The sequence below is a fragment of the Mytilus galloprovincialis genome, chromosome 8 (genome assembly GCF_965363235.1).
Source record: "Mytilus galloprovincialis chromosome 8, xbMytGall1.hap1.1, whole genome shotgun sequence".
In the NCBI taxonomy this organism is placed as follows: Eukaryota; Metazoa; Mollusca; class Bivalvia; order Mytilida; family Mytilidae; genus Mytilus; species Mytilus galloprovincialis.
Window position 1 is genome coordinate 61,092,338 of NC_134845.1, and position 20,156 is coordinate 61,112,493.

Consider the following 20,156-nt stretch of genomic DNA (forward strand, 5'->3'; position numbering starts at 1 on the left):
TGAGTATCATCAAAACCAAAAATGAACTATTCGTGACTTTAAGATGAAGAACAGCATGATATTGCTGTGATACAACATATCCATTCTTTCCCATTCAGGAATGAAATAACCAATGACTACAAATGATCAAAAAACTTAGTATCACAAATAAACTCCCTTGGACTTACTCAATTTCTTGTGCTCAAGGTGGACAATAAAAACAAAATATTTTACAAATTTTATAACAAAATAACTAAATGGGTTATATTAAATCCTCTACTGTCATTCAGCCCTAACTTTCTACGTATTTGTAAAACCCAAACTGCAAAGCAAGATACAAATGGACCCGAACTGATCAAAGTCAAGCAACTGAAACGAGAAAACTAATGGCTTGATTTCAGATGCACGAAATTAACAAGTATGATATTCAGTAACTGTGAATATGTCCAATTTTCAGATTCTTGAGTTATTGCTTAAATAAGAAAATTTACTTCACCAGGAACGGCCAAACTTAAACATTTGAATACCAGGAATGTACAGTTGTTAACTTCCACGGAATTTGGTGTCTAGTGCATGAAGAGTGGCCTAATTGGTAATCATTCCACATGTTATTGTTGCAATACGAAAAGTTTCAAGTGATTGAAAGCTGTCGATATTATACTGATCTATCTCATTGACATAAATCACCATTTTACTGGAAAAGAGTGTCTAAATAACTGAATAAATAAATGTTTTACACAGTTTATTACTGAAAAACTAAATATTTTACCAATTTTATAACAAAATAACTAAATGGATTAAATTAAAGTTCTTTCTTCTGAAAAACTTAATGATAACTAAATATTTTCAATGTTAATGCCAATACATGTACAACTAAATATTTTAGGATTAAAGCTCTTTACAAAATAACTCCATATTGTAAAAGGAACTACAAAAATAACAAAACTTGTAACACATGTACAACTATTTTTCAATATTAATGCCATTAAAAGTTCAATACAATATCTCTTGCATGATTATATGTTAACGACTAGCAATCTCGAAAATCACTTTAAGCAATGTCATTTATAAAAGTATTTGTTTATTAATCAACTTCTTCCACAGTTGGTCCACCAGATGTGTTCTGACCCCCGTGTTGTCCCCCAGTACTACCAGCTGGTCCACCTTGGGCACCTCCATGCAGTTTTGTCATGACGGGTGAACATACCCTCTGAAGTTCTTTCATTTTGTCTTCATATTCATCTTTCTCTGCTAAGGAGTTTTGATCTAACCATTTAAGTGATTCTTCACAAGCCGTTATAACAGTTTGTTTTTCCTCAGATGTCAGCTTGTCACCAGAGTCATTTGTCGCTTGTTTAACACTGAAAATATAGTTCTCAAGTTGATTCCTTGATGAAACTCGCTGTTTTTGTTTTTCATCTTCGTCTTTGTATTTCTCTGCTTCAGAAACCATTCTATCAATGTCTTCTTTGCTAAGCCTTCCTCTGTCATTTGTGATTGTGATTTGCTTTGTATTTCCTGTACTTTTGTCTTTAGCCGATACGTGTAAAAGTCCATTTGCATCAATGTTAAATTCTACGTCGATTTGAGGTACACCACGGGGAGCTGGAGGTATACCAGTCAAGTCGAATTTTCCAAGAGTATTATTGTCTTTGGTCATCGCTCTTTCTCCTTCGAAAACTTGAATGCTTACTGCTGCCTGGTTATCTGAATATGTTGTGAAAGTGTTGGAGGCTTTTGCAGGGATCTTTGTATTCCTTTCAATTAGTTTTGTCATGACACCACCGGCTGTTTCGATTCCAAGGGACAGTGGAGCCACGTCTACTAACAGTACATCTTTAATGACGTCACTACGATCACCTGATAGGATAGCTGCTTGTACGGCTGCACCATAGGCCACAGCTTCGTCAGGATTGACAGATTTGTTCAATTCCTTTCCATTCATGAATTCCGACAACATTTTCTGTATTTTTGGGATCCTTGTTGAGCCTCCAACAAGTACAACTTCATTAATACTTCCCTTGTCCAGTTTTGCGTCCCGTAAAGCTTTTTCGACCGGCTCCATTGTCTTTCTGAACAAATCTGCGCACAAATCTTCAAATCGAGCTCTGGTGATTTTTGTGTAGAAGTCCATGCCCTCAAACAATGAGTCAATCTCCACGTTAGCCTCTGTACTGCTTGACAATGTTCTTTTTGCTTTCTCACATGCAGTTAATAATCTTCTGATTGCACGATTATTTCCAGAAATGTCTTTCCCATGCTTTCTCTTAAATTCAGAAATGAAATGTTTAACAATTCTGTTATCAAAATCCTCCCCTCCAAGGTGAGTATCTCCAGCAGTGGACCGAACCTCAAATAATGAACCCTCACCAATCGCCAGAATGGACACATCAAATGTTCCTCCTCCCAAATCAAATATTAGAACATTCTTGTCACCAGATAGATTTTTGTCAAGACCGTAAGCTAATGCCGCAGCAGTAGGTTCGTTTATAATCCTTAGTACGTTCAGTCCTGCAATACACCCAGCATCCTTTGTGGCTAGTCTTTGGGAATCATTGAAGTATGCAGGTACAGTGATGACAGCATCTGTTATCCTCTTTCCCAGATACGCTTCAGCAGTTTCTTTCATTTTAACTAAAACCATTGAACTTATTTCTTCTGGTGTAAATGTTTTTGTTTCTCCTTTGTGTTCGGCTTGTAATTTTGGTTTACCGCCACTGTTGATAACTTTGAATGGCCAATGCTTCATGTCGGACTGTACGGCTGAATCGGTAAAATTTCTTCCGATCAGTCTCTTGGCATCGAAAATAGTATTTTCAGCATTCAATGCTACTTGGTTTTTTGCTGCATCGCCAACCAGTCTCTCTGTATCCGTGAAGGCAACATAACTAGGAGTTGTTCTGTTCCCCTGATCGTTGGCAATTATTTCTACTTTCCCGTGCTGGAAAACAGCGACACAGGAATATGTTGTTCCAAGATCTATTCCAATTGCTGGAGATTTTCCTGCCATCTTTGATTCGTAATCTAAAAAATATAATAATTATATTTTTATTTAACAATTCATTTATTGTATTTTTTTCTTAAAGCAGAAATAAACAGTTAGGAAACGACCATTTAACTTCCAAGAAAAGGGGGGATGGGTATTTTTTTTCTAAAATAAATTCTGATACCCAATTTGATGAAATCTGACAAATATTCTGGTCAAGCAGATGATAAAAAAATATTCTGAATGCAAATTATCCAATACCTTTTAGCTTATACTGTTAAATTTTGAAAAAAATAATCTGATTGATCGAGTTAAAAACTACAATTAATTTGTTTGCGCTTTGTGTGGAAAAAAGTTATAAAAAAAACATACCCCCCCCCTTTTTTGAAGTTAAATGGTTGTTGCCTTAGTATAGTGTTAAAATGGGGGGGGGGGGGGGGAATCCGAAGTATATGAAAGAATGTATTTTATTTTTTTGCTGTTGTTGGGTCACTGTTTCTGATAAACATCTAATGTTAATACCCTGGTCATTTATCTATTAATCAGTTGTGTGAGGCGCATGTTTTTTTTTCCATCACTACGCGACAATTTATTTCATTAATTTTAAACGAAACAACCGTTTATTTCAATACATACACATGATACATGAACAAAAATTTCATAAGAATGAAGGTGAATAATATTTACAAATTTTGAAAAGACACAATCTAACTTTTTCCACGTCCTCTCAAGTGTAATAGAATTTGTTTCCGTCTTTCAAAAATAAAAACAAAAATATACTAGCGAAATTAATGTTTTAACGGATGCGGCGCTGAATTCATGCTCTTTAAAATTTTAATATATTTCTAACATGTGCCAAAATTAATCAAATTCAATTTGAAAGTTTTGTTTATATTGTTGAATCTTTCTGTAAAATTAGCTAACACTAAATGCAAAATATAATATTAAATAATTATTACATACCTTTATACGTTTTAAACGATAATTCTGTCTTGCAATATCTCTTTGTGTTCTGTCTTAATATCCTCTGACTTTGTTATGATTCTTACACCGGCATAGCGTGCTACTTTATATATACAAAGCAAACGAATGTTCTCGGATAATCAGGAGTTTCTATTTTTAACTCGAAGATTCTCGTTTATCATCGTACGTGTGAGAGATGACGTCCGAAGACATCGAACGTAAATAAAAATATGGGTTTTTCTATTCTTAGATTGATAAACGTAAATGATCTTAAATTAACTGTAAGTGTGGTTTTTCGAGTATGTTGTCGAATTCACGCGTTTATTCAATAAATGAATAATTGTTGCGTAGTTATGAATTTTTTTAAATATGTAAAGGATTGTTAGAGACAAGGTAGTAGAAGTTTGTGGAAATTGATCGCTGTGAAATTGTTATTTAAAAGATCATAAAATCGGTCGACACATTAAAATGTTCACAATAGGATACAGTAAGAATCTAAAAACTTGGAAACAGGAATAGGTAATTTTAGATTATTTCAACGTAAGTGAGACAGTAGCTTTTTATGATCAAAAAGACAAAGAGCAAAAAGAAAAATTAAAATGTTTGATACTCTCATTTTTGTATAGGGAGGACTTCATTATGAAATTTTGAGTCTTCACCAAAAAGTATACAGATCTTTAGATTAATATAACAAAGAAGTGTGTAAAGTTTTAAGCAATAAATCGTTTTTGAGATACGGCACGACGTGTAAAAAAACCCTCCCCCTTTTTTACAAAATACTCAATAACTCAAAAATGAAATTTTGAATCATCACCAAAAAATATACAGATCTTAAGATTAATATAACAAAGAAGTGTGTAAAGTTTTAAGCAATAATCATAAATCGTTTTTGAGATACGGCACGACATGTAAAAAAAAACCTCCCCCTTTTTTACAAAATACTCAATAACTCAAAAATGAAATTTTGAATCATCACCAAAAAGTATACAGATCTTTAGATTAATATAACAAAGAAGTGTGAAAAGTTTTAAGCAATAATCATAAATCGTTTTTGAGATACGGCGCGACATGTAAAAAATCCCTCCCCCCCTTTTTTTTTACAAAATACTCAATAACTCAAAAAAGAAATTTTGAATCATCACCAAAAAGTATACAGATATTAAGATTAATATTACTAAGAAGTGTGTAAAGTTTTAAGCAATAATAAGAATCGTTTTTGAGATACGGTGCGACATGTGAAAAACACACACCCCTGTTTTAGTTACAAAGTGCCGGAACTCAAAAAGTTTAAATCTTATTTTCACCAAAAAGTATACAGATCATTTGACCATCATAAAAACAACTATATTAAGTTTCATGAAATTTAGATAAGTCGTTCTCAAGTTACGGTGCGACATGTTTACGCCGGACAGACGGACAGACAGACGGACGGACAGACAGACAGACAGACAGACAGACAGACGGACGGACACTGGACATTTGTATACCATAATACGTCCCGTCAAAATTTTGACGGGCGTATAAAAAGCCAAATTTGTTGGTTCACTTTTTCCAAATGTTATTTCTTTATCTACTCCCTTAAAAAAATCAAAAATGTATATTGGCTTTGAACTAGCTGTCAGTAACTGAGAATACTCTCAGATCTGTACTTAGTACCCGGCCACGTCCACTCTGTGTTTTTTGTTTTTGTTAGATGTATTTCTATTGGTATCCATATGATGAGTTACGCCCTTTTCAACTGATTTGTATAGTTCGTTCTTGTTGTACTGTTACAACACTGTCCCAGGTTAGGGGAAGGGTTGGGATCCCGCTAACATGTTCAACCCAGCCACATTCTGTACGCGTAAGTGCTTGTCCCAAGTCAGGAGCCTGCAACTCAGTGGTTGTCGTTTGTTGCTGTGGTGCATATTTGTTTTCCGTCATTTTTTTTTGTATATAAATTAGGCCGTTAGTTTTCTAGTTTGGATTGTTTTACATTTGTCATTTCGGGGCCTTTTATAGCTGACTATGCGGTACAGGCTTATTTCATTGTTGAAGGCCATACGGTGACCTATAGTTGTTAATTTCTGTGTCATTTGGTCTCTTGTGAAGAGTTGTATCATTGGCAATCATACCACATCTTCTTTTTTAGCTCACCTGGCCGAAATTCCAAATGAGCTTTTCTCATCACTTGGCGTCCGGCTTCCGGCGTCCGTCGTCCGTCGTCGTCCTGCGTTAACTTTTACAAAAATCTTCTCCTCTGAAACTACAGGGGCAAATTTAACCAAACTTGGCCACAATCATCATTGGGGTATCTAGTTTAAAAAATGTGTCCGGTGACCCGGCCAACCAATCAAGATGGCCGCCATGGCTAAAAATAGAACATAGGGGTAAAATGCAGTTTTTGGCTTATAACTAAAAAACTATCTGCCCTGAAATTTTTAGATGAATCGGACATTTTGTTGTTGGGTTGCTGCCCCTGAAATGGTAATTTTTAAGGAAATTTTGCTGTTTTTGGTTATTATCTTGAATATTATTATAGATAGAGATAAACTGTAAACAGCAATAATGTTCAACAAAGTAAGATCTACAAATAAGTCAACATGACCAAAATAGTCAGTTGACCACCTTAGGAGTTATTGCCCTTTATAGTCAATTTTTAACCATTTTTCGTAAATCTTAGTAATCTTTTAGAAAAATCTTCTCGCCCTTTTCAACTGATTTGTATAGTTCGTTCTTGTTGTACTGTTACAACACTGTCCCAGGTTAGGGGAAGGGTTGGGATCCCGCTAACATGTTCAACCCTGCCAAATTCTGTACGCGTAAGTGCTTGTCCCAAGTCAGGAGCCTGCAACTCAGTGGTTGTCGTTTGTTGCTGTGGTGCATATTTGTTTTCCGTCATTTTTTTGTATAAAACTCTAAACTTCTGGGCCAAATTTAACCAAACTTGGTCATAATCATCATTGGGATATCTAGTTAAAAAAAGTGTCCGATGCCCCGCCAAACCAACTAAGATGGCCGCCATGGCTAAAAATAGAACATTGGGGTAAAATGCAGTTTTTGGCTTTTAACTCAAAAACCAAAGCATTAAGAGCAAATCTGACAGGGGGTAAAATTGTTCATCAGGTCAAGATCTATCTGCCCTGAAATTTTCAGATGAATCAGACATTCCGTTGTTGGTGTCGAGGATTGCGGGAACGTTATGCGTTCGTATGTGTGTCGTCGCCACTGACGATGTGACGTCGCGTTACTATGTATATTGTATCTTATGAATCTATGCTTTTTGAATGAATGTTGAACCACACGATTGTATTTATTGTTAGTCAAACCCTAAACGAACACAACGCGAAGTACAAACACACTCAAAACCCAACAGTTGGGTTGCTGCCCCTGAAATGGTAATTTTTAAGGAAATTTTGCTGTTTTTGGTTATTATCTTGAATATTATTATAGAAAGAGATAAACAGTAAACAGCAATAATGTTTAGAAAAGTAAGATCTACAAATAAATCAACATGACCAAAATGGTCAGTTGACCACTTTAGGAGTTATTGCCCTTTATAGTCAATTTTTAACCATTTTTCGTAAATCTTAGCAATCTTTTAGAAAAATCTTCTCCTCTAAAACTACTGGGCCAAATTTAACAAAACTTAGCCATAATCATCATTGTTGTATCTAGTTAAAAAAATGTGTCTGGTAACTCGGCCAACAAATCAAGATGGCCGCCATGGCTAAAAATAGAACATGGGGGTAAAATGCAGTTTTTGGCTTATAACTCAAAAACCAAAGCATTAAGAGCAAATCTGACAGGAAGTAAAATTGTTGATCAGGTCACGATCTATCTGCCCTGGAATTTTCAGATGAATCGAATAATCGGTTGTTAGGTTGCTGCCCCTGAATTGGTAATTTTGAAGAAATTTTGCTGTTTTTTTGTTATTATCTTGAATATTATTATAGATAGAGATAAACTGTAAACAGCAATAATGTACAGCAAAGTAAGATCTAAAAATAAGTAAGTATGACCAAAATAGTCAATTGACCCCCTAAGGAGTTATTGCCCTTCATAGTCAGTTTTTAACAATTTTCTTAAAATTTGAAGATTTTCAATAACATTTTCCACAGAAAGTACTGTTATAGATATATATAGAGATAATTGTAAGCAGCAAGAATGTTTAGTAAAGTAAGATCTACAAACACATCACCATCACCAAAACACAATTTTGTCGTGAATCCATCTGTGTCCATTGTTTAATATTCACATAAACCAAGGTTCTTCAGAGCCTCTAGTTATAATTACTTATCAATAAAGGACATTAGTCGTATGATAATTTTCCACAAATGAAAAGTTTTGCCCCATCAGGTTTCCACTTTTTGGAACTGTTTTCAAGATAGGACACGGACCATTTGATTTGATTAAAATGGAGGCCAGATTATTTCTTAAAAAAACAGCAAGCACCCATTCACGAAAATTTAATGGTCCGATCGTGCCAAAAAGACAAACCATACACTTCACCTCTGTGTTTTACTTTTAGCCGTGTCTGCAATGTTGGTTGGAATAGGGGGTCATCGGGTATATTTCTTAAACTAAATTACCAAATGATGGTTGTGGCTAATTCTGATTCCGATTGTCCCATTCCTATCAGAGAATTTTTTTGTGTGTATAAGTTAATGGTCGACGTACGACGATAAATGATGGACGCCAAGTAATGGCAATAGCTCACTCATACTGGCCCTTTTTTAAAATTCATTCGAGATACAACGCGCACGGAGACTATATGCGATTCTAATGAGGGAAATACTTGGGTATCTAAACCGATCTGTTTATAATCTGTTTCCGGTAAAACGCAATCTAGGAATTGTTCTCCTCTTAAAAAAAACATTGACAAAACGTCAAAACTTAAAAGAACTATGAAAATATAGTCTTTCTTGATATAAATAGCTACACCGAGTACGTTGTTGGTGGTAGTTCTCTTTAATATTCTTTCTAAGGTTAGGTGCAGCTAGTTTAAGCGCTTATAAACATATTTAACCCCGCCACAATCTTTATGTGCCTGTCCCAAGTCAGGAGCATGTATTTCAGGGGTTGTCGTTGGTTCATGTCTGTCATGTTTATTTTTCGTAATTTTTTTTGTTATAAATTAGGCCGTTGTTTTTTTCTTGTCTGTATTGTTTCACATTTTTCTCATGTCGGGGTCTTTTAAAGCCGACTATACGGTATGGGTTTTTCACATAGTTGCAGGTCGAAAGGTTGCTTATAATTTCTTGGAGTTTCATCCACTTCATTTGAACTCTGATAGCTAGTTGTCTCTTAGTTGGTAATCGTTTTATGTTGAATTTATTAAACACTATTTAGATTCGGTGCGATTTATAGCTTGACTTATTGTATGGACGACTGTCTGTCCTTGTTGAATACTTAGTGCGTATTGATGTGTGTTTGTTTAATCTACATTTCTGAAGGTAAAGGGGGAGCGTTGAGATCTCATAAAACACGTTTAACCCCGCCGCATTTCAGTTGCACCTGTATCAAGTCAGGAGCCTCTGGCCTTTGTTAGTTTTGTATGTTTTTTTTCAATTTTAGTTCATTTATTTTATATGTTTCGGAGTTTAGAGTGACGTCCATTTTCACTGAACTAGTAGACATTTTTGTTTAGGGGCCAGTTGAAGCCCGGCCGCCTCCTGGTGCGGGATTTTCTTGCTGCGTGGAAGACCCATTGGTGGTCTTGGGCTGTTTTCTGCACTTTAATTGGGTTGTTGTCTCTTTGATATATTCCCAATTTCCATTCTCAGTTTTATGATGTTGAACTCTCGATTGTGCAATTTGATAGTGTGTCGTTGGGGTGCTGTTTCATTGATATATATATATATCGCATATAATTTATTGATATAACTAAGAGTGTTCTTCAATCTACATGAGGGTCTGGATGGGGTTTACAGAAAAGAGAATAATGAGCAAAACGGGAGAAATAAAGACCAAACTTGATAATACAGAAAAAATTAAAACAATTAAAACAATTAAAAATCAAAGTACTGAAGTACTGAACATCGGATGACCACATGTTCTTGTGGATGGTCAAAAGCACATGTCACAGAAACAGATCACATCTCTATACCTGAAACTTGGGTTAATTTACATAGATATTTTTTTCTGATACAAGTTCGTGCTTGGATGATGAATAAATGACAGGAAATTCAACCTCACCGTAATAACTATTATATTGTAGTGCTAGAAATCAGTACACCTTGGACTATTATACTTACATAATAATAGTCGTAGAGAATACACTGGTTTGTTGTTATATATATTATTAATATTACGATTGCATGTATATCTAATTTTCATCTATTTGTATATGATAATTCTATTCTACTATTATTATAGTGCAGTGCAAGTGCATGGTGGACACTCTTCTGTAAAAAAATCAAAGCCTTAAAGGCTGTAAAGCAATTGCTGCCATGTTAATGTTTTGGGGACTTTTAATTTTCATCTACATATATAAGAATTAAACCTGACAGGACATGGTTGTCTAGTGAAAAGCAAGAAGGTTTTGACTTTATATCAATAAAAGACTTAAGCAGGAAATCATTTTTAATATGTTTTATATTTCACAAGGAGACAACAAGTTTACCAGGCTAAAGTTGGGGGTAATTATGGATTATCCCCTGGTAGTGTTTGTAACTGGGCAATAATTACTTTTATTTATTTAATTTTAACAATTTTCATAATTAATTTAAATATACCATTCAGTTAAAACATTTCACCTTTCGAGACGCTAATGTTGAAAAATGGGACAGAAATAAAATAACTTACAAGACATAAACATGTAAAAAATAAATATATATTTCAGCTTACTAAAATTATTTTCATAGTGTTACTTTGACATCATTTCTTAAAACTAAGTCCCACACATAATTGTTCATTTGATATGTGTCATCCTCATGCGATACGAGAAGTTTTCATGTCGCTAAATAGTCTTCTTGTCGCTTAATTTATTCTTCTTGTCCGTTCTTGACGCTTCTTGTCGCTAAAATTCTTCTTGTCGTTATTAGTGACACCGCTATTTTTAGCCAACAGGTGGTCATTTACACTACACCACGTATAACCTGTGTAGTGATTTTTATTTCACGATAAATTTATGAATGAACGATATTTTATGAATGAACAAGAGCACCTGACCTCTTTCTGAAACACCAATTAAACATATAAAATCGTATTTATTAAGATATAATTCAGTCAAATTTTCACCACTAAATCAACAACTGAAATGATTTCATATTTTGTTGAAACATCGTACAACCGGAGAACAGAAATCGCAGGTATGAAAATGCACTTTTTTCACTGGTGTTGAAAACCCAAAACTAATTTGACTATTATTTATGAATGACGGAAATTTAAGCGATAACAATACATCGGAGTGACCTCAAGGTCATCCTCTGTAATAAAAATGAAAATAAAGAATAGAATAATGGAGTGCTAAATTATAAAGAATAGAAAAAATTGTCTAAAAATTAAAAAATGAAGAAACCCAAATCCAGGCCCTCATGCATGTTTTTCTATCTCAAAGGGACAGGGTGGATGATTAACCAGTTTCTCGGACACATTTTAATAAAATAAAAAAAAAAAGAAGACACCTGCAAAGATTGCAGTTGTAATTTGCATGGTTTCAAAATTTTATATATTCAACTAAGAGAGGCGAAAGATACTAGAGGGATATTCAAACTCACAAGTCGAAAATAAACTTACAACGCCATGGCTAAAAAAGAATAAGACAAACAATAGTACACAAAACACAACATAGAAAAATAAAGACTGAGCAGCACGAACCCCACCAAAAACTGGGGGTGATCTCAGGTGCTCCGAAAGGCAGATCCTGCTCCACTTGTGGCACCAGTCGTGTTGCTCATGTTAGTATAAATCTGGTATAACAAGTCTATTTCGGTAGGTCACAGTCGTGACAAGGGCACGGGATCATAGCTCCGACATTAGGAACATATATCCGCTATCATCTGTGAAACGGATATCCCATAACGGTCAACTAACCAGTGATGGCGTCTTTAAAATTTACGAAGGTATGATTTCAATTTTACCACTTGAAACTCTTAGTTTAATAGCTTCCTTGTGAGCAGCAACCCTTTATAAAGGAAATCAGGATATGAAATACAAGCACTGGAATATCGTATCAACTGGGAGATATATATTCCGTATGCAGGCGCCAGATGCGGATTTAGGGGGGCCAGTGGGCCCGGCCCCCCTTTTTGGAAAAAAATTTGGTTGCTTATATAGGGAATCACTGAAGCGTGACTGGAGCGGGCCCCCTCTTAGGTCAGTCAGTGGGCCCCCACTTATGAAAATTTCTGGATCCGCCACTGGGCGCTGCTGGAATGTTGCTACATAGAAATCGGGAAAGTTCACAATTGGAAAGCTGAAATTTGACTTGATGTGATGTCGTTTTGAATGATATTTTCTTCAAGTATATAAAGGATTGATATAGGAGCCTGTAATTCGGTGGTTGTCGTTGGTTTCTGTCTTGTCATATTTGTTTTTCGTTTATTGGTTTGTCATTTACAGCCAACTGTACATTATAGGTTTTCTCATTGTTGAAGGCCACACGGTGGCATATAATACACCTAATCGCTATTTATTCCATTCCGGATAAGTTCTAAAATTACACAACTTTTTCATCCAGTTGAAGCTATCTGGGACCCTGTTTAAACAATTCACCATGCATGATACTTTTTAATGAGACCTGTTTAAACTACCGTAAATACTTCAAACAAAATATTTTTTTACTTCAATTTTAATTTCGAAAAAAGTGGATCATACTATATCAAAGTTTCTTGATGATCACTTTCTAAAGTTTATTCTCCCTCAGCTCACTACTGATGACCTCCATTTTTCGGCCGGTGACCCCAAACAGGAAGTTGTATAAATGACTGTTTTTCCCGGAATGGACTAAATAGCGATAAGGTGTATTGCTTACATATACGTCATTCGAATAGCTGTCTCATCTGCATTCATACAACATCTCATTCATCTTATATTTGGGATGATTTTGAGGGGTAATTGTTCATGAGACAGCTGTCCGAGAACAAAAAAACTCAAAAGTGCATAAAATATAATGTATTACACATTTTTCATGACTGAAATAATCCCATATCTTAGATTTCTAAAAAATAAAAAGTGAAACCATTAAATTTAAAAAGAGCTTTCGTAGCGTTGTGTTTGACCACAAGTTGTCTGGTTTTGTTTAATTATTTTCTCATTGATTTATACATATTTAAAAATATCTAATTATGTGATTGTTACAGAAAAGCAATTTACAGATTTGTTTCTCAAAGAAATATCTCTAATGAGACGTCATAATTAAAAAGGAATTTAACTGCATCAAATTTTAAATTAAAAATTACATAAGATTTGGTCAAATCAAACGAGTTACTGTACCAAAATGTATAAAACAACATTTGAAAATGAACACCATATATAAACAACATTGAAGATCAAAAGTCTTTATCGTCACTTTTCTTGACTTAAAGATGAAGAACAGCAAACAGATTACCATTCCTTGCTATGGATTTGTCAACTGCATGGATGGATTTTGTATTAGGAATAAATACAACATATCCATTCTTTTTCATTCAGAACATACTTTCTGTAGCTCTTTCATTTTGTCTACATATTCCTCTTTCTCTGCTAAGGAGTATTGATCTAGCCATTTAAGCAAGTCTTCACAAGCTGTTGTAACAGTTTCTTTTTCCTCAGATGTCAACTTGTCACCAGAGTCATTTGTCGCTTTTTTGACACTGAAAATGTAGTTCTCAAGTTGATCTCTTTCTGAAACTCGCTGTTTTTATTTTTCATCTTCGTCTTTGAATTTCTCAACATCGGAAACCATTCGATCAATGTCTTCCTTACTGAGCCTTCCTCTGTCATTGGTAATTGCAATTTTCTTTGGATTTCCTGTACTTTTGTCTTTAGCCGATACGTGTAAAAGTCCATTTGCATCAATGTTAAATTCTACGTCAATCTGAGGCACACCGCGGGGCGCTGGTGGTATACCAGTCAAATCGAATTTTCCAAGAGTATTATTGTCTTTTGTCATTGCTCTTTCACCTTCGAAAACTTGAAGGCTAACTGCTGGTTGGTTGTCTAAAAATGTTGTGAATGTGTTGGAGGCTTTTGCAGGGATCTTTGTATTCCTTTCAATCAATTTTGTCATAACTCCACCGGCAGTTTCGATTCCGAGGGACAGTGGTGCCACGTCGACTAGCAGTACATCTTTAATGACGTCACTACGATCACCTGACAGGATAGCTGCTTGAACTGCTGCCCCATAGGCCACAGCTTCGTCAGGATTGACAGATTTGTTCGATTCCTTTCCATTCATGAATTCCGACAACATTTTCTGTATTTTTGGTATCCTTGTTGAGCCTCCAACAAGTACAATCTCATTAATACTTCCCTTGTCCAGTTTTGCGTCACTCAAAGCTTTTTCGACCGGTTCCATGGTCTTTCTGAATAAATCTGCGCACAAATCTTCAAATCGTGCTCTGGTGATTTTTGAGTTGAAGTCTATGCCCTCAAACAATGAGTCAATCTCCACGTATGCTCCTGTATTGCTGGACAGTGTCCTCTTTGCTTTCTCACTTGCAGTTAATAATCTTCTGATTGCACGATTATTTCCAGAAATGTCTTTACCATGCTTTCTCTTAAATTCAGTAATGAAATGTTTTACCATTCTGTTATCAAAATCCTCCCCTCCAAGGTGAGTATCTCCAGCTGTGGAGCGAACCTCAAATAATGAACCCTCAACTATCGAAAGAATGGAGACATCAAATGTTCCTCCTCCCAAATCAAATATCAGAACGTTTTTGTCACCAGATAAACTCTTGTCCAGACCGTAAGCTAATGCCGCAGCAGTTGGTTCGTTTATAATCCTTAGTACGTTCAGTCCTGCAATACATCCAGCATCCTTTGTGGCTAGTCTTTGGGAGTCATTGAAGTATGCAGGTACCGTGATTACAGCTTCTTTTATCTTCTTGCCAAGATAGGCTTCAGCAGTTTCTTTCATTTTAACTAAAACCATTGAACTTATTTCTTCTGGTGTAAATGTTTTTGTTTCTCCTTTGTATTCTGCTTGCATTTTTGGTTTACCGCCACTGTTGATGACTTTGAATGGCCAATGATTCATGTCGGACTGTACGGCTGAATCGGTAAAATTTCTTCCGATCAGTCTCTTGACATCGAAAATAGTATTTACAGCATTCAATGCTACTTGGTTTTTTGCTGGCTCGCCAACAAGTCTCTCTGTATCCGTGAAGGCAACATAACTGGGAGTAGTTCTGTTCCCCTGGCCATTGGCAATTATTTCTACTTTCCCGTCCTGGAAAACAGCGACACATGAATATGTTGTTCCAAGATCAATTCCAATTGCTGGAACTTTTCCTGCCATCTTTGATTCGTAATCTAAAAAATATAATTATAATATTATTTTTTATTTATCAATTAATTTACTATATTATAACTTTTAAATATAGCGTTAAAATGAAAAATAATCAAAGTATATTACAGTATATGTCTTTTGATTTTTCTTGTTGTTGTTGGTTCGCTGTCTCTAACTGATATATGCATCCAACGTTAATTAAGGCACTCACTCGGACCATTTAATATATATTGTTTTGGGCGCATGTTTTTTTCAAGTTAAATCACGGATTTTTTTTTTTGTCAACTTGAATAAAAACAGCCTATTTTTTCAATACCTACAGGAACAAGAATTTTATAAAAATCAAGTGTCTGAGATGCATATTTTAAAATTACCAAATTTGAAAAGACAAAAGTCTATTTTTTCACTTCCTCTTTCTTATGATTTTTTCTCTCTCAAGATATTATGAAATATTTTTAAAACTACGAACTAAAAATAAGATGAATGTTCTACGGATGCTGCGCTGAGTTCATGCTTTTAAATTTAAGATATTTCTTACATGTACAAAAATATGCAAAATTCTATCTGAAAGTTTTTATGTATTGTTGAATCTTTCTGTCAAGATAGCGAAACATAATGCAAAATATAATATTAATAATTATGACATACCTTTATTCGTTTAAACGATAATTCTGTCTTGCAATATCACTTTGTGTTTAGTCTTTGTATCCTCAGTCTGACTTTGTTTATGATTCTAACACTGCCATAGCTACAAAGTAAACGAATGTTTTCGGATAATCAGGAGTTTCTATTTTTAACTCGAAGATTCTCGTTCATCATCGTACATACGACAGATGACGTCCGAAGACATCGAACGCAAATAAAAAAATACGGGTTATCTATTTCTAGATTAATAAACATAAATGTTCTAAAAATAACTTTAAGTGTGGTCTTTCGAGTGTGTTGTCGAATATTTGAACGCGTTTATTCAATAGTTTTTTCGTCAAATTTAGGAACCAAAATACTGGACTCAAAGGTAAATTTAAAACGGAAAATGTAATATATATTTGCTTAGTATGTAATAATACAATCCAGTTTCTATAACTAATTTATTAACAAGTACATCGTTTGATGGTCAGACTACAGAATGACAACATGTGTATAAGAACTTCAATTGATCTATTTAATTACATGTTTATTTAAGAATGTGCAGACGTGTGAGAGTTGCTGATCTGTCATTTATAATAACTGTAACAGATGAGACGGTAATAAAGTGAGGTGAACTTTATAACCGGAAAGTCCTTTATAAAATGGCAAAATCAAAAGCTATAAGCACATCAAACGAATGGAAAACAGTGATCATTCTAAATAAGGCCATAAGTTTTCTCGTTTGAATTGTTTTACATTGTTTTATCAGGGCCTATTATAGCTGACTATGCGGTATGGGCTTTGTTCATTGTTGAAGGCCGTACGATGACCTGTAGTTGTTAATGTCTGTGTCATTTTGGTCTTTTGTGGATAGTTGTCTCATTGGCAATCATATCAGTTCTTCTATTTTATATATTTGAAATATTTTATATTGATTAATGTCAGATGCGGATCCAGGATTTTGAAAAAGGGGCCCCAAACTAGGCAATGTTTAGAGTGGGATATGTAAAAATCTATGCCTCAATCATATATAGCTCTATATAATGAGGGCTCGGCCGTCCGGGCACCCTGTCCCTTTAAATTCGCAACTGATTGGTTTATTGTGTATAAAATTGAGAATGGAAATGGGGAATGTGTCAAAGAGACAATATTAAACCCGACCAAAGAGCAGAAAACAGTCGAAGGCCACCAATGGGTCTTCAATGCAGCGAGAAAATCCCGCACCCAGAGGCGTGCTTCAGCTTGCGGATGTTCAGAGGCGGATCCAGACATTTTAAAAAGTTGGGGGGGGGGGGGGGGGGGGTCCAACCATATGTCCCCATTCAAATGCATCGATCGTCCAAAAAAAGAGGGGGTTCCAACCCTATCCCCCCCCCCCCCCGATCCGCCACTGACCACTAGTGTGTTATTGTATCTAATATAGTTTAGAGATAGGTGTTTTATTGTATGTTTTGTTATGTATACCTTTTAAGAGTCCACTTATTGTGATTTTGAAAAACAAAATGGGGCTTGTCTTGTTTCATTTAGCCATGTTGTTGTCGACAGGAGATCTGTGATAGTTTCTTTTAAAATTCACAATATTTTGTTTTCGATGGGCGAATTGATAATGTTCTTTTTTTTACGACATTTTATCAAGACACACCGAATGTATTTTTTTTTTCAGTTTAACCAAGGGAATGATAGGAATGTTGGCTATGAATTAAAAAAAAAAAGCAACAATCCTTTTTTTTCCGCGAATTGATCTTCAACCCAGTGCGCTGTATGAAAATATAGTGGTCTTTCATCATCAATTCATCTGAGTTATACTACAGAAAAATATTCTGTTTTTGCCAGGGAGTACTCTGGAGTATCTATTAAGATTCTCGTCATTTTTTCTCTCTATAAAATTGAGAATGGTAATGGGGAATGTGTCAAAGAGGCAACAACCCGACCAAAGAGCAGAAAACAGCCGAAGGCCACCAATGGGTTTTCAACACAGCGAGAAAATCCCACACCAAAAGGCGGGCTTCAGCTAACCCCTAAACAAAAATGTGTACTAGATCAGTGAAAATGAATGTCATATTAAACTCCAAAACATATCCATGAACTAGTCTTAAAAATTCGTAAGGGTTCCGCGGAACCCAGTGTATCGCCTAGTTTTGCTGTTAATCGCAGGCTAAACAAAAATGAGGGAAAAAATAAATAAAAATATTCCACTCAATAATATCTTTAGATTGTGAGTAGCTTCTGTCTTAGTTTGGTAAAAATCCAGGATAGTTTATGAATCTAATAAATGTTTTAAAAACTTTAACTGTAGACTGTATGTAATGTTAACTGGAAGAAAAACTTAGTAAAATACGGATAAAAATGAACAAAATTTTAACAAAGTTTCCTTCTTGATACTATCTAATGATCATAAACAAGCCTCTCTCCAAGTTTGGTACAAATCCGGGATAGTTTAAGAAAGTTATTAAAATTTTGAAAACTTTAACCACAGAGTGAATGTACAGTAATGTTTCTTTGCTGAAAAACTAAGTCCATTTATAAGTAAAATACGGAAAAACAGGATTATTTTTTTTTCACAAAATGTACTTCTGGATACTATCTTATAATCATAAACAAGCTTTTGTCCAAGTTTGGTAGAAATCCAGGCTAGTTTAAGAAAGTAATTAAAATTTCAAAAACTTTAATCACAGAGTGAATATTTGTCGACGCCGACGACGCCGACGACGGAATGTAGGATATCTATGTCTCGCTTTTTCGACAAAAGTCGAAGGCTCGACAAAAATAACACAAGACTAACATAGGTCAGAGGCTCCTGATTTGGCACAGGCGCAATAATGCGGCGGGGTTAAACATGTTTAGTGAGATCTTAACCCTCCCCCTATACCTCTAGCCAATGTAGAGAAAACAAACAAACAGCAATACGCACAGCAAAACTCGGTTTGATAGAAGTCCGAGTCCGATTTCAGAATAGGTAACAAAAGAAACTAAGCAAAATTACAATGATACATTAATTAACAAAGGACTACTAGCAGTTACTTGACCTCAATTAAACTGATTGAAAGATTATGTCTTCATTATATGAAAATCAAGCACAATCACTCCCGTTAGGGGTTTAGTATCATACCATCATAAAATATGAGATGAACATAATCCGTATTATGCCAACAACTGGTTTTAGAATAAATGTGTTCAATTCCGATGCAAAGACCCTATGAATGAATCAATATTAATACCAAAATATGCCATCTTTAATGACCTGACAACAGTATCGTAACTATATCCCTTCTGAATAAGTCTGTTCAAAGGTTTGGTGAGCTTTTGAGGTGGAATGCCGACATTTTTGTGCTTTGTAAAGAATATTACCATAACAGATTGGATGTGAAATACCTGAACGTATAAGATGTATTCATGTTGAATTATATTTACGAATGGTGATAAAATTTAGTAAAGTTTTGACTATAGTCTGTGATATTGGAAACCCTGGTGTAATAATTTTTCAGTAATACAGATTCCTTTCGTTAAAATCAAATACGTTGTTACATACACATGCGAATCGAACAAGTTGGTATATACACCATAAGATGGTAACAAGGGTACGTCACCATCTAAAAATGGATAATTAACAAAAGGTAATGAAAAATCATCTTTTTTATCATAAATTTTGGTATCAAGCTTCCCGTTAAAGATATACATATCTAGATTCAGGAAAGGGTAGAGTTCATTGTTAGTATTAACTTTATTCAAAGTCAGTTCAGCCGCATAAATCTCTTTAGTGTTCATACATGTATACATGCTACCTGTTGGTCATTCGGCCATAAAAGGAAGTCAGAGCATTGCAACACAGAATCATGTCCTTTCATTTACTTCATCTCATTTACTTGGCACAACCCGTGAATCATTAAAGTGGAAAGGGATTAATATAAGTTGCAAAACTTGTACCTAATCCACTATAAATAAATATGTTTAAACTAATCATTAAATTAAAAACAAGAGATTGATTGGTGTTTTATGCCACTTTCAGCACTATTGTGCTATACTTTGTGGCGGTCCGTTGTTTTTGGTGGAGGGAGCCGGAAAGACCAGAAAGAACCACCGACCTTCGGTAGAAAAAATAACAATCCTATATAGTCAATTGAGATTGGAGTCAAGTCGAACTCACCGTGAACCTCAAGTGATGACAGGCTAGTAATAGTTCGACTA

The 20,156-nt window shown here is 35.0% G+C and overlaps 2 protein-coding genes across 3 annotated transcripts; both read right to left on the reverse strand.

Annotated features, from left to right (window-relative positions):
* Nucleotides 1-704: 704 nt before the first annotated feature.
* Nucleotides 705-16,122, reverse strand: LOC143042328 (heat shock protein 68-like). Of its 2 annotated transcripts, none has more exons than XM_076214603.1 (2): nt 15,993-16,122; nt 705-3,003 (listed from the first exon to the last, which is right to left on the reverse strand). In XM_076214603.1, the coding sequence occupies exon 2, from the start codon at nt 2,987-2,989 to the stop codon at nt 1,064-1,066; it is 1,926 nt and encodes a 641-aa protein (XP_076070718.1). In that variant the 5' UTR covers nt 2,990-3,003; nt 15,993-16,122; the 3' UTR covers nt 705-1,063. The 2 variants fall into 2 exon arrangements, with proteins under 2 accessions (XP_076070718.1, XP_076070719.1); XM_076214604.1 differs by lacking the exon at nt 15,993-16,122 and adding an exon at nt 3,929-4,021.
* LOC143042329 (heat shock protein 70 B2-like) lies at nt 13,010-15,363 on the reverse strand. The gene has a single exon (XM_076214605.1). It carries the CDS (start codon nt 15,351-15,353, stop codon nt 13,752-13,754), a length of 1,602 nt encoding a protein of 533 aa, XP_076070720.1. The 5' UTR covers nt 15,354-15,363; the 3' UTR covers nt 13,010-13,751.
* Nucleotides 16,123-20,156: the final 4,034 nt, after the last annotated feature.